The following is a 14,800-nucleotide window of genomic DNA, read 5'->3' as shown; positions in this document are numbered from 1 at the left end:
AGATAGGTTTTTAAAACCGTGCTGTTGTTATAGTTTATCCAACATTTTTGTATGTTTGTAGTTGAAGGTGAGTCTGCAGTAGTTTGGGTCTACATGTTGCTAGAATCAGACAATGAATTACTTTCTATGTAAGAAATCACCATTCAGGAGAAAACATGCCAATCTGAAAAATGTCAAGATGTACTTGGAAGAAAAACATCGCACATAATACAAATAATTACTCACCACAGGAAAGTCAACAGGGACAGTCAAAAGAGGATGAATGTCTCCCCTCGCTCCAAGAACTAGAAGTAATAGAATAATCTGAAAGAAACCAGAAAACAAGATTATCTAAAATTATTAGATATTTTATTTAAAAGAAATAGAAAACATGATGAAAGACATGACGCTGTGTAAAAGAACAATCTAATTAAACAAAAGAACTAATTGAGCTTCTTTCTACAAAGAGAAAAAATACAATAAAAAAATTCAAAGGATAGACTAAAGACCACATTATATATAGTAGAGGAGAGAATCTACAAACAAAAATATAAAATCTGGGAAATTACTCGTAATGCAGCACCTGGAATTACCTGAAAGCTAAAAGAGAAGTTAAGCAATAAGCAGGATAGATTTAGGCAGTCTAAAATATGTCAAATTAAAATTTCAGAAAGGGGGACTTCCCTGGCAGTCCAGTGGTTAAGACTCTGTGCTTCTAATGCAGGGGTCGTGGGTCTGATCCCACGGTTGGGGAACTAAGATCCTACATGCCGTGCGACATGGCCAAAAATTAAAAATAAAAATAAAATAAAATACTAGAATGTGAAAAATTTTTTAAAAATAAAAATAAACTTTCAGAAAGAAAAAACAGAGTGAAGAGAGGCAACATTCAAAAGGATGGCAGAGGATTTCCCAGAATTTGTTAAACACATCAGTTCTCAGATGTAGGAATCCCAGTGAATCCTAAGCAGGATAGATTAAAACAAAATCCTCACTTAGACACATTGTAGTGGAGCTATGGAACACCAGAGACAAGGAGAAGGTCTTAAGAATAGCTAGAAAATAAAAAAGATATTTTAAATAAAAGAATGATAATTAGACTGATGATGAACTTCTTATCACCAAAAATAAAGATCTGAAGACCATGGGATAATATCTTCAAAGTGCTAAATAACCTTATGTTGCAAACAACTGTCAGTGTAGGATTCTACAAGTAGCTAAAGTTCTATTCAAGAAAAAAGGCAAAATAAAGACATTTTCTGACAAACAATGAGCGGGACTTATTTCTTTAAAGATGTTTGATGAGATAACTATCAAAGAGTGTGATCAAATTGGAAGAAAATTAACCCTGGAATGAGGCGTAGGATGCAAAAAAGCAGTGGTGAGCAAATGATTGTTAAAATGGGAGGAAAGTCTAAACAGTACTAACTGTTAAAAATATATAGATATATTTTTTTTAATATTTTTAAAAACAATTTTGAGAGAGACTTAAAAGCAAGGTGGCACTAAAATGCTAGGAAATAACACCACAGAGGACGGGGGATGCTCCCTACAACTACTGTATTTTGAGTTCCTTGTAATGTTTGGGACAAAAGTAAAAATATTAATTTGCTGCATTAAATATACTTATTAAAATGTTAAGATGAACCTATAAACATAGAAACAGAATATGTATTTTTTTTAACCCCAATAGATGAGAGGAAAGGAAAAGTACAAGAAAAAGTAAAGGCAAGGGAAATAAATAGAAAACACAAATCGTCCCATAGATCAGCATTCATAGTAAATATAAATAAACTTACCAATTGATACAGCCTCTCAAACTGAATTTTATTTTAACAGTTCAAATACAACTTATGAGAGTTATTAATGCTGTTCACTAAATATTTCTTACTCTCATTCTGAACTCATGGTTTGGATTTCACTTGCCTGCTCCCCAGGAATGAGAGGAAGGTGTTGGTTACGACCTGTAAAGCATATGCTGGAGGGATGTGTGCCACACTGGGGTGGAAACCTTCACATCCAGTGCGTGATGTATCACTTTCCCCCCTTCTTCTGCTACAACCGTTAGCATTGATTAGGAGAGTGACTGCTCTGAACCCCAGGGGAAGGATGAAATGGAACAGAGCTCCCCATGGTGCCTTGTGAGACTTGCAGCTTGAAAGAGGGAGATAAATCTTTGTTGTTTTAAGCTGTTGAAATGTTAGAACTGTTTATTACCACAGCATAACATAACCCATCCTCACTGATATATGTGAGAGAAAGATGTAAAATGTAAAGAAATATATTTTGAAAGTAAAGAGATGAGACAAGCGATAGAGGAAAGCATTAATCAAAAGAAAACCAGCATATTAATATTAATGTTAGGTAAAATAGTCTTTAAGACAACAAAGAATTATTAAGGGAAAAGAAGAAAAATAGAAAATATATTCTTATATCAGAATAAAAGGAACAATCTGCCAGGAAGATAATCATCCTGAATCTTTAAAGTTCTAACGGCATAGCCCCAAAATATATGAAGTCAAAATGGACAACGGAATTACAAGGAGAGATGGACAAAGCCACAATAATACGTCGATTATTGCAATCCTATTTCTCTTTGCCAGGCCCAGGTGGATGGCTGTCTATTTCACCTGCAACTGAGCAATGGCATGTAAAGCGCAATCTCTACCAGGGCTTCTGGGAAAGGATAGTTTTTTCCTAATAAAAATCAAGGGATGCCTTTTAAGCCTCCACGCCTCGTTCTGTCTTTGAATGGGACTTCACGAGAAAGTGATGGTTGGAAGTAGCACTAGCCATTTTTCTTCGAACTTATTATTATATGGCATTTTATAAAACCCCATTTCTTATGCCAGTATTAGTGCAGCCCAAAACATCCTAACAATACAAAGATGAACTTGCCTTATTTGGTATCAGTAATCATGATCAAGTTATGACAATTAAAACAGCAGGGTATTAGTGAAGAAACAGACAAGTTGACCAATGAAAGGCAACATACACATACAGGAAATTGATATATGACAGAAATGGCATTACAAGTAAGTGGAGACAGAATGTGCTATTCAATAGATGATCCTGAGAAAACTCCATTTGGAAAAAAAAATGTTAGAAATACTAACTCAGAAATATTACATCCTACCTAATAGAAATATTACCTATTTCTGTAATACAGAAAATTACATTCCAGGAGGATTAAAGACATAAATATGGAGAACAAATTTTGAAATATTTCAAAGACTATATTGGAGAGATGTTAAATTTTCTCTTATGTGTACTTTACCACAATTTTTAAAAAAAATACATGCTTATGGACAAAGACTTAATAATCCATATAAAATTATGAAGTTAAGTTTAAACAAAAGAACACATTGGAGAGTATCTTTACACACATGAATTAGAGAAGAATTCCCTAAACAAGACACATAAACCACAAAAAACAAAGAATGATACATTTAGTGACACGCAAATTAAAATCCTCTGTATAACACAAGGCAATCCAAAGTGAAAAAGCAAACCACAGACCGTGAAAAGATATTTGCTACACTTACAACCAACAAAGAATCCATATTCAGAATATAAAGAACTCCCTCACAGTAGTAAAAGAGAGAAAACAATCCACCTCTTAAAAAAGTGACAAAGGATATAAATAAGTGTTTAGCAGAAGAGAAAACCCTAGTGACCAATAAACATATGGAAATACATATCAATCCCATCAGTGACAGGGAAATGGAGATTCAATCAGCAGTGAAGTGTCTCTTCACACCCACTGGCTGGACAAAAAATAATGTCTCATCATAACAAGTGTGGGCGAGGATGTGAGGTTTGGGAACTCTCAGACCTGATGTGGGGAGTAAATGGGAACAGCCCCTGATGGATATCACCAAGCTGCTCCCAACTTGCAGATGTTCAGACTCTACCACTAGATACAGATCCTTGCGTAATGTACCTGCTCGCACGAAGACCCAAATAGCAGGACCCTCACTGCACATTTTTCACAACAACAAAAAATCAGAAGGAAACAGGAAGACTCATACATGAGGCATCAATAAATTATCCTTCATATATATAGGGGCTTACTAAACAGCAGTTAAAATGAATACTCCTTGATCTACTGTATCAACATAGATCTATTCTACGTGGAGGGAATAACAAAACAACTTGCAAATATATGATTTTGGTAAATTAAACAGAAAAAGAAAATAATACTATACATCTACGTAAGTGTCAAAATATAAAACCTTTGATGGGAAAGTTATAAAAACTTCAAGACTGTGGTTAATTCTCGGTAAAAGAGAAAGGAGTATATGGAGCATTTCAAATATATCTGCAAGATTTCCTTCTTAAAACAAAGATATGGATCTGAAAGAAATAGGTCAAATGCCAGCATTTATTCAATCTAAGGTTAAATATACTTGGAGGTCTGTATATTCTATTTGAAATGTAATTCTTCTGCATGTTTAAGAGAATCAACGCATAAAAATTTTAAAATGAAACAATAAATTATAAAATAAACAAAAAGTTAAATATACAATGAGTTATAAAAAAAGGTGAAAACGTTTAATAATATGGTTGTAAGAAAGACATCCATTCTGTTTTAGAATGGAAGGACGAGAAAGGAAGATGTATTAGGTCTCTACCCTGAGTCTACCTATGTGCCCGCACCTTTTGGAAAAGTTCCTTGCCAGGTTATCAAAGACTCAGGTGCAGCTGAGCTCAGGCTCTCTGAACAGGTTTGCATTTGTAAGTCTGGCAGCAGGTGGTAGTGGTGGAGGGGTGGACCCCAAGAAAGGCAGCAGAGGATGGGGCCCTTGAGTGCTGACCCCTCAGCAGGCCAGGCCACCTCCTACAACATCCCTGCTGGGCCTTCATCTGGGTTTAAAGGTCTCAAGAAGCGAGTAAGCTCTCGTGTCTGTGCGCTGCTCTTGTCAACTTGGCCTGACATACCCGGGTGGCCAGGGCTGGCTTCCTGGGCCCCCTGACCTGCGTGGTCACACTCTGTCCCGCACTGAGAAGGGCCCCGTGCTTGGTTTCATGCTCCGCTGTTGCTGTCTTAACAAAGGCCCCTGCATTTTCATTTTGCACCGGGCCCTTCATTATCACGTAGACGATCCAGCTCGTGGCACCAACAGAGTGGTGACGGCCTGTGTCTAAAGGCCTGAGTTCCTCTCCTGGTCACCACCGCTCCTGACACTCACATGGCATCTCCCGTTTACGTTACTTGCCAGGTCTCTGCAGGTCTCTGCACTGGCTGCCTCTATTTTACAGCTTTGATCTTTCAGATCCATCTCTGCAGCACTAAAGAGGGTTCGGAGAAAAGCTGCCCTTCAGCCATGGAGCTCTGGGAAACCTTGGTGTCTGGGGCAAAAGGCCGCATTCAATTTGATTTTGACGTGCTAATTCTGTCTATCTTCAGTGAAACTCACGACAAGGACTTGAAGTAAAAGTCGAAGAAGAAATAAAGTTATGGTATTTCAGAAGTGATTATTTGGGGAGTATTTAGGTAAACACGATCTGATTGTATTTACACAGCATTAACACACACACCTAGGCGGAAAGTCTGGTACAGTCCGTATCCATGTCAAAGGCACCTTCCTAATGCTGGCTTTCGTAGATACTGAGTATCTGATTCTTAGGTTTTATACTTGAAAAGTGTTTTTTTTTTAAAAGGTCAATATTATTTCTAGAACCCAGCAGAAGTTCACTTTTGGAAGCTGAAGCAATTCTGGAAAAAGAAGTTCAGGCCTTCCACCTAGGGCCTTAAAGGGCTGGTCCTCTAAAAATCTCCAGGCTTCATCCTTTGCCATCGCCTTCCATAGACTTCTCGGGGAATTTTAAGGCAAGAATCCCAGGGAAAGGAGGAAAGGATGGCTCTGGGTGCCATGAGTGGAGCGACCAGTTCTAGAAGGAAGACCTCTCCCGCGGCAGGGCTGAGGATGGGCCCAGGGCTTTGGTGCTCCTGGTCTTGGTGGCTCCGTCGTGTTCGTGAGCAGAAAAATGCTAATCCTGCCTTGTGGCTGGCCTAGGTTTGAAGCTTGCATTATACTGGGGGGAGGGGGAGTTCCCCTTTGCAGACTCATTAATTCCTGGGTATATATAACATTCTGTGGTATAAGAAGCATGCCTGGAATGGAGGGGACAAATATACAGGAAGTTTGTCTGTGCATTTTGCACACACTGTGCTCTGTGGTTATGAGGGAATCAGGGGTATTCAGGGCAATGGTAACGTCACTCTTGACATGCCGCGGGGCTCCTGGGGAATATAACGCAGTTGTCTCCCGTGGAGACGTCTCGAACTCCCACTGGGAAAACATTAGAAGAAAATAGACATAACAGGGACATATTTGATTTTTTTAAATGTCATCTAAAGACCACAGAGAGTCTGCGATATGAAAGACTGACATTCCTCCTTGGTCTGCTTACGCTGAGTAGATACACATTATCACATGTGGGACTCAAGCATCTGGAACATGTGTATGTATCACTGAATCACGTTGCTGTACACCTGAAACTAACATGACACTGTGAATCAACTATACTCCAATAGAAAATAAAAAGTCTAAAAAAAGGCAGATTGAAGAAAAAAAGAGTCTGGAGCACCGTAGTTGTCACCTCAGTGCTGCCACGCCTTCTGCCGCTTTGCAAGGCAGTTCACCTCTCCAAGTCTCGCTTTCCACATCTGTGGAAACGGGGGTGATATTGGGATCTTCATCATAAGGTTTCAGGGATGAGATGAGATGCTGCATGAAAAATGCTTAGCTCTGGGCTTCCCTGGTGGCGCAGTGGTTGAGAATCTGCCTGCCAATGCAGGGGACACGGGTTCGAGCCTTGGTCTGGGAAGATCCCACGTGCCGCGGAGCAACTGGGCCCGTGAGCCACAATTACTGAGCCTGCGCATCTGGAGCCTGTGCTCCGCAACAAGAGAGTCCGCGATAGTGAGAGGCCCGTGCACCGCGATGAGGAGTGGCCCTCGCTTGCCACAACTAGAGAAAAGCCCTCGCACAGAAACGAAGACCCAACACAGCCAAAAATAAATAAATAAGACAAAATACTTAAAAAAAAAAAAAAAAAGCTTAGCTCTGAATCCGGCACTCGGGAAGCCTTTGGTGGATGCTTAGGGCACAGGCTGCCGGGCAGTCAGGCAGGGGCCTCGCATGTCTGGACCCTTTCTCCTGCCCCTAAATTCAGTGTGGAGGGTACCTATGTTACAGCAGTAGACCTAGAAGCCAAGAGAAAGGAGATAAGCTTTCGTTCTTCTGAGGCTGAGAGCCTAGATATGTGGGGAAAACTAGCCTGGAACAAAGGAAGCAGAGGAGGTCTAAGAAAGGCCTCAAAAAAAGAAAAGCATTAGGATTTCCTGTTTCTGTTGAACACTAACTAAATAATCCCCCGAGAGGACTAAACTCATCACAGGCCATCCTGGGTTACTAATGCGGAAATCAATATGTCTAATCCACTCAGCTCTCCAGCTCTGGAGACAGGCACCCACAGTGTGCTCTGGCTGGGTGACTTAGACCTGCCCCTTCACCTCTGTGAGCCCAGGTGGGTGCCTTAGGCCTGTCCCTTCACCTCTGAGAGCCCAGGTGGGTGACTTAGACCTGCCCCTTCACCTCTGTGAGCCCAGGTGGATGCTTTAGGCCTGTCCCTTCAGCTCTGTGAGCCCAGGTGGATGCTTTAGGCCTGTCCCTTCACCTCTGTGAGCCCAGGTGGGTGTCTTAGACCTGCCCCTCCACCTCTGAGAGCCCAGGTGGATTCTTTAGGCCTGTCCCTTCAGCTCTGTGAGCCCAGGTGGGTGCTTTAGACCTGCCCCTTCAGCTCTGTGAGCCCAGGTGGGTGCCTTAGGCCTGTCCCTTCACCTCTGTGAGCCCAGGTGGGTGTCTTAGACCTGCCCCTCCACCTCTGAGAGCCCAGGTGGATTCTTTAGGCCTGTCCCTTCAGCTCCTGTAAGCCCAGGTCTCCTCACCTCTAACATCGGGGTGTCACTCGTGCCTCCCTGTGGGCTTACTGAAGTGCTGACTGTTCAGTCCTCAGCAGTGGCAGCCTGTACTCTTCTTAGCGTGTCCCCAGGGAAGAGCTATGCTCGGAGGACACAGCAGCACCACAGTCACATTTTCCGCATGTCTCTCAGACAGTGGATCAAAGGGTTAGCTTTTCTGATTGTTTGCAGCCCGTTTCTGCCAGCCTTTCCTCTTGCCCTCCTCCCCTGGGGTCCCCAGAGGTGTGGGAGCCCCCATGAAGACTCCTCAGCCAGCCAGCCAGCCAGCCTCCATGCCGTGTGGTGACCTGAAAACCCGGTCATCTGGAGACTCTGACGTGAGCATGAGTCACCTCACTCAAAATGTGACACTTACGAGGACAGTGCTGTTTGTTTGCACAGACAACGGGGTCATGTCTCCTTGAAAATTCCTAGTCACAGGTTAGAACACCCCCAAGTCAGAGGGGAGAGCTTACCTCCAGATTCTGCAGGGGACTTATCGACCCTCTTGAGTAAGCAGTGTTAGGCTGCGACTGAGTGAATGGACGTCCATGAAACTGTCCCTTAGCTTGTGAAGCCCCTGCCTCTGCCAGGTCCACCACGAGCATCTGAAGCTCCTGTGTCTTCCTTCCAGGAAAAGCTCATACCAGAGACTTTTTTTGAATAGACTTTATTTTTCAGAGAAGTTTTAGGTTTTCAGAAAAATTGCACCGAAAGTACACAGACTTCCTATGTACTCTCTCCCCCATCCCAGTTTCTCCTGTTATTGACATGTGGGACATTTATGATAACTGACGAACCAACTGTCCAAAGATGACATTAGGGTTCACTCTCGTGTTGGGCATTCTTTGGGTCTTGACAAATGTCTGCTGTCACGTATCCATCATCACAGTATCGTACAGAATGGTTTCACTGCCCTAAAAATCCCCCGTGTTCCACCTATTCATCCCTCCCCCCAACTCCTAACAGCCACTGATCTTTTTCCTGTCTCTATAGTTTTGCCTTTTGCAGAATGTCATATTGTTACTCATATAGATTGTACCCTTTTTGCACTGGCTTCTTTCACTTAGTAATATGCATTTAAGGTTCTTCCATGTCTTTGCATGACTTGATGACTCATTTCCTTTTATTGCTGAATAACGCTCCACTGCATGGCTGGACCACAGTTGAGCCATCCACCTATTAAAGGATATCTCGGTCGCTACCAATTTTTGGCAATTATGAATAAAGCTGCTATAGACACTCATGCGCAGGCTTTTGTGTGAACATAAGTTTTGTGAAGACTGTTTTTTCATTATTAGGATCTTCAGATTGATTTGAGGTCTTCTGCTCCTACTTGATTTTCTTAGAGAGTACACAAATTGGGTTTTCATTTTAAAGCCTTTCTCATTTGAGGGGGCGGATGATGTGGGCGACGTGGGCCTTCATCCTTTAGGATTTCATTTAACCTCTCTGAACTCCGGATCGCTCATCTGCTGGACGAGTGCAAACATAAAGGCTGGGGTGTGTGTGTGAAGGTGATGGTTACAAAGGACGAAGCAGCCAATAAATACCTCCTTTATTTCCTGGCACGCTTTACTCCCTCCTCCCATCTCTCCCTTCATTTTTTTCCCTGCTGAGAAATTCAGAAAAGTAGGTTTCCAGATGCTGTTCTGTTTGTATCTTCATTCAGTATCTAAGGATTTTCAATACCACCCCGATTTCCATCCTAGGTCCATCACATAGAAGAATTTCTGAACGTATGCTGACATTTCTGTTTGGGCTCTGCACTTATGATCAGAAGAGAAACTGGGTTAATTCCAAGGTGAGTCTTCATTGGCTGGAAGTAGCTAGTTGCCTACCGAGTTGTGGGAGGGGCTGGTGAGGGGAAGGGAAGGAGGTAGTCGGGAGTGCTGTAGTGCTGGCTTGCAGGGGAGGATTCTTAACACGACAGTAGGTCCTAGGCCAACAGTTTATGCTAAGTCTCGATGGCTCAGTGACGTGGCTTTAGATGTCACAGGCCAGAGAGCACACTAGCAGTGTGATCTGGTCTCTCTGATTCATAAATTTTAGAAGCTGAGTCTACACGGTACCTACCATAAAAGACTGAAAAATAAAATCATCTGTTCTCCACCCAGTTATTTCACCAAATAAGATGGAAACCATTTAGAATGGAGTTATTTGAACTGACTGATTAAAGGCAGTGAAAACAGTCCTTCCCAGACAGGCTACCAGAATTGAGAGAGATTGCAGTGTGACCTTCTGTGACCATCTGTGACTTCTGCTTCAAGCCCTTTATCGGATCCGCATGCTGCCCCAACAAGGTCACCATGATCTAACCCTTGCCTACCTCTCGCCTGACTGCCTGCCCTTGCATTGCAGGCTATATTTCAGACATTCTGAACTTCAAAAGTTTCCAGAAGACCAATATTCGTCCCCTACGTCCTTTAGAAGATGCTGGCCATTCTGCCTAGAAAAATCCACCCTCTCATCTCCATTACCCTCTTTACTACCCTCTGAGCAGCTCCCTAACCCCCCATGGGTTGAATGTCCCGCCATATTGTGTGTCCCCACTGCATCATTTACTTCCCTTGTCATGGCTCTGCTCTCTCTGTGTTGTACCCACCTGTCCTGTGTCTCCCTCCCTCTGCTGCGATGCAAGCTGCATGACAGCAGAAGACAGCTTCACCCCATCGTGCCCACCGGGTGAGGCCTTAAGCCTGACACCAAGTAGGGTCTCAACCAAAGAACAACTTGAATGAACCTAAAATTAGGCTCAAGAAGCTTGAGGCACATGTTAAAAGCTGGGGGATTATGTCAAGAGGGAAGGAGCTTAGTATTCCTGCTATTCAGGTCACAGCTGTGAGGACAAGCAAATACACATCAGAGAAGAGTCATCTTCCCCAGATAAGCTGTGTCTCTAGGCGTGGGGCACACACTCCTTACCTCCTCCGTACCCAGGTGTCTTTTCTTCCTTACTAAAGCATCCCAATGTTATTCAAGGAGACAATGTTCCAGATTTTTAAAATAAGAGCTACCTTCATCACATTCCCTTGCAGCTGAGGTGGCTATCGCAGGCAGTTCTCACCAGTGAGAAGCAGAAGATTTCTGGGGATTCAGGGGAAGTTGGGTTTTCCTGATAGAAGTGGCACCTTTCCTCCTTGTGCTTTCCCTTTTCCTCTTTGGGCCTGGAATACAGAGGGAAGGTGAGAATGAGGCTGCATTCCAAGGAAGGCAGGTCAGAAAGACAGAAGGAGCCTTGGAGTTTAAAAATGTGGCAGCTCCCACCTGCAGCTGTATCATCGAATAAGGAAAAGAAACTGGTTAAGGGCTTCCCTGGTGGCGCAGTGGTTGAGAATCCGCCTGCCAATGCAGGGGACACGGGTTCGAGCCCTGGTCTGGGAAGATCCCACATGCCACGGAGCAACTAGGCCCGTGAGCCACAATTACTGAGCCTGCGCGTCTGGAGCCTGTGCTCCGCAACAAGAGAGGCTGCGACGGTGAGAGGCCCGCGCACCGCGATGAAGAGTGGCCCCCGCTCTCCGCAACTGGAGAAAGCCCTCGCACAGAAATGAAGACCCAACACAGCCAAAAATAAAAATATAAATAAATAAATAAAAATTAAAAAAGAAACTGGTTAAGCCACAGCAGACTGATTTGTGTTCCATGAAGAACCCAATTTCTAAATGACCCAGGGCTTCATCTCCAGGCTCCTGAAGTGAGTGCATTTGAATGGGGGAGGGGAGGAAGTCCCAGATTTGAGCTCCTATTTTGTGTGGCCTAATGTACATGGGGCAAAGGAAATGAGCAGGGCCCCAACGTCTAGTCATTCAATACTCAAGGCCCATTTAATCCCACCACGGTGGGGACATCCTACCAATACATGTTCAGAAGTTGCAGGAAATCAGATCAACAAGTACAGACCTTTTCCCCCTCATCCTTCCTATCGCATCTCCCTTTGCCAGCATTCCTTCCCCCTTTCACTCTTACCATACTAGCTCCCTCTTTTGGCCTTTGGGCAATGAGGTATGGCCACTTGAACTTCTCCAGTTGGCCTTTTGTGGAGAACTGGACGTGAGAAGCTCACATACACAGCAGGAACTCTATTATCCACACATGTGCGTACATCTCCCAGCTGAGACCAACTCTTAGTGCATTCCTTGTCCTGGAATTGCCAAGTCTGTATGATTTACAAACTTCTCGTATAGCCCTGGGAGGCCAAATGCTGTATCTTAGCGGTTTTTTCATGTGTATGTGTGTGTGTGTGTGTGTGTGTGTGTGTGTGTGTGTGTGTGTGTGTGTGTATGCAGAGGAATAACCTGGGAAACAATTAAAATGCTTATTTCGATTTCCCACTCCTGGAAATTGTGATTCAGTGAGTGGAGCCCAGGATTTAAACTGTTGACACGCACCACGTGTTTCAGCTGCAGGTGGTCCCTGGATCAGACTTTAGGGAACTCTGACCCATGATGGGCCTGAGGTGGCTCTGTGTGAATGAGCTGGTCCCCACCCGAGAGCAAGGTTTGAGGAACAGGAAACTGAAATCGAGCCAGGGCGGGGGCACGACTGGGGGTTGCGGATAAGGAATGTGGGAAAAGAAAATTGGCAGGAGGGAGGGGGAATGATAATACTAAAATGAAAGGATGAAATTGTCAGAAGACAAAGTGTCCATCCCCGCAGAGGTTTGGACCTGTCAATCCTGTCCTTGTACCTTCCAGGGGCAGGATGTTAGTACCGAATTGTCTGCTTAGCTTAAGGGCTGCAAACTTATTATCATAGGTGTTAAACCAATAGAACACAAGAGGCAGAAGCAATTTAATGATACTCTTCATTTTGCTTAAAGCATTTAAATTAGGCTATATTGACAGGGTCCAGCTTCTCACTCAGAATCAAATCATGTGCATTCAGGAGACTGAGTGTGTAAGTGTATGCAAGGGAGAGGGGGGTGTGGCGTGTCTTGATTCGTGTCATATTTGTGCAGTCAACAATTCTTATTTTAGAGAAAGATGAGACAGACTTAGAGAGAACAGTTCATTACCTCTAGGCCACAGGCTCTTTTTTCTTGGGTCAAACCAGCAAGAGTTTTAAGCCGAGTGTGAGCTTTGAGAAAACAAGGTTCACAGTGGGGTGCTTGGACCCAGGACCACAACCCGGGCTGGAGCTGGAGGGGCCAGAGCGCTCAGAGCCCCACCGAAGCCAAGCTAATGAGGATTAATTGGGCCTTCCTGGGCACCAAGCGGAGGGTAATTGGGTCCCTGGACGAGCTGACCTTTTTGTTGACTCACCATTTAACGGGAGCTCTTGGCTCCCGCGTTGGGAGCTTAAACGGTGCCACATTTGAAGCAGCAGACATTCTTCCGCGTGTCCATCGATCCTTCTTCGCTGCTTTTCTTTCTTCCCTCTTCCTTCCGTCTGCCCTTCTTCTGGCCTTTTGGGGGAGGCAGAGTGGCCGGCTAGTGGACTTGTTCTGCCAGCGGAAGACAAGCGTTACTTGTTGTCTGGCCCTCTCTCTGTGGATGCTGGGGGGCGTCACTTAACGGGGCCCCGGCCACAGCCACGGAGCTAAGAGACTGAATAGCGTGGCTCTGCTCCTGGTTGGTGGCGGCGGTTTCCCTCTCCCACCCTCTCAGCTCGGCTTGCCAAGCCCCCACCTCCTTGTTCGTGCCTGGGGGCAGTGGCCCTGCTTCTGCACCTCCGTGGCTTGCTTTTTTTTTTTTTTTTTTGCCACGAGCTGCCTGCTGGGCTAACTCAGTCTTTCCCTTCAGCCAGTAGAGGGCTGAAGTCCCCATCTACACAGGCCGAGGCTGATTTTGCATTTTTTTTTTTTTAAATTGGGGTATAGTTGCTTTACAATGTTGTGTTAGTTTCTGCTGTACAACGAAGTGAATCAGCTGTATGTATACGTATCTCCCCTCCCTCCCTCCCCCATCCCATCCATCTAAGTCACCACAGAGCACCGAGCTGGGAACCCTGCACTATACAGCAGTTTTGCCTGGACCTCTTAAGGCTGCCGTTTTCCTGTTGCTGAGACGACAAAGTTTCTGAAATGATACCTCTGGCTATTGAGTGCAACCAGGTGGCCTCCTGGCATCCAAATAAGAGGAAGAGCAGGTGGGTTCAGCTTTGCTCTTTCAGGCTTTAACACGACCATTCATATTGCATCCTGCCTACTCCTACAGCAGGGTACCCCGACCTCTCATCCAGGAACCACTGACCCCCTCCCTTCTTCTTTTTTTTCTTTAAGATTTTTTTTGTGTGTGTGGACAATTTTTAAAGTCTTTATTGCATTTCTTGCAATATTGCTTCTGTTTTATGTTTTGGTTTTTTGACCGCAAGTCATGCGGGATCTTAGCTCCCCGACCAGGGATCGAACTCGCACCCCCTGCATTGATTGGAAGGCAAAGTCTTAACCACTGGATCTCCAGGGAAGTCCCCCGCTACTTTCCTAAATAACATGCAAAATACCACACGTGAGGGTGTGTGCTAGTACCCACAGGGTTACATAGAGAGGCTCCATCGTTTCCATTATACTCTCCAAGTGCTGTGTGAGCCCCGAAAGTTGAAGACCCCCCCAATCTGGACTCTCATCTCTATGCTCTCAAAGGGGGTTCACACTTTATTATGCACGCGACAGGTGATTTGTAAGATATACCAATGGATATTTTTTTATTTTAACATCTTACAAAGGAATAAATAACCACTGATTAAAACAGCAATTTTGTGGATTTTTAAAATTTGAAGCTAGATTATTTTTAGAGTTGGCATAGATAAATATATCCCTCAGATAATTATGCAGGTGCATGCTGGTATATCAAAAAATCAGGAAGAGGGCAGCTTTTTGATGCTTGAGAACTCACTCTAGCCACTTGGGCT

General features: G+C 44.1%; 1 protein-coding gene across 28 annotated transcripts in view; it reads right to left on the bottom strand.

The window, feature by feature from the left end:
• LOC137768757 (uncharacterized) overlaps positions 1–14,800 on the bottom strand; it is a 99,534-nt gene that overhangs the window by 61,275 nt on the left and 23,459 nt on the right. For 24 of the 28 annotated variants that reach the window (XR_011074785.1, XR_011074780.1, XR_011074781.1 and 21 more), the window contains 3 exons: positions 13,213–13,394; positions 11,016–11,115; positions 226–303 (listed from right to left, as the gene is read on the bottom strand). Coding sequence is in view for 5 of the 28 variants with exons in the window: in XM_068550337.1 (XP_068406438.1) it covers positions 226–303; positions 11,016–11,115; positions 13,213–13,394 (360 nt within the window). In the remaining 23 variants the exon portion in view is untranslated. Of the gene's footprint in view, positions 1–225; positions 304–8,646; positions 9,424–10,965; positions 11,116–13,212; positions 13,395–14,800 lie in introns of those variants that run through there. The other 4 variants (XR_011074798.1, XR_011074800.1, XR_011074799.1 and 1 more) reach the window with 4 other exon arrangements.

This window comes from Eschrichtius robustus, chromosome 8 (assembly GCF_028021215.1).
Source record: "Eschrichtius robustus isolate mEscRob2 chromosome 8, mEscRob2.pri, whole genome shotgun sequence".
NCBI classification, from domain to species: domain Eukaryota; kingdom Metazoa; phylum Chordata; class Mammalia; order Artiodactyla; family Eschrichtiidae; genus Eschrichtius; species Eschrichtius robustus.
This window is presented reverse-complemented; position numbering and strand designations above follow the sequence as displayed.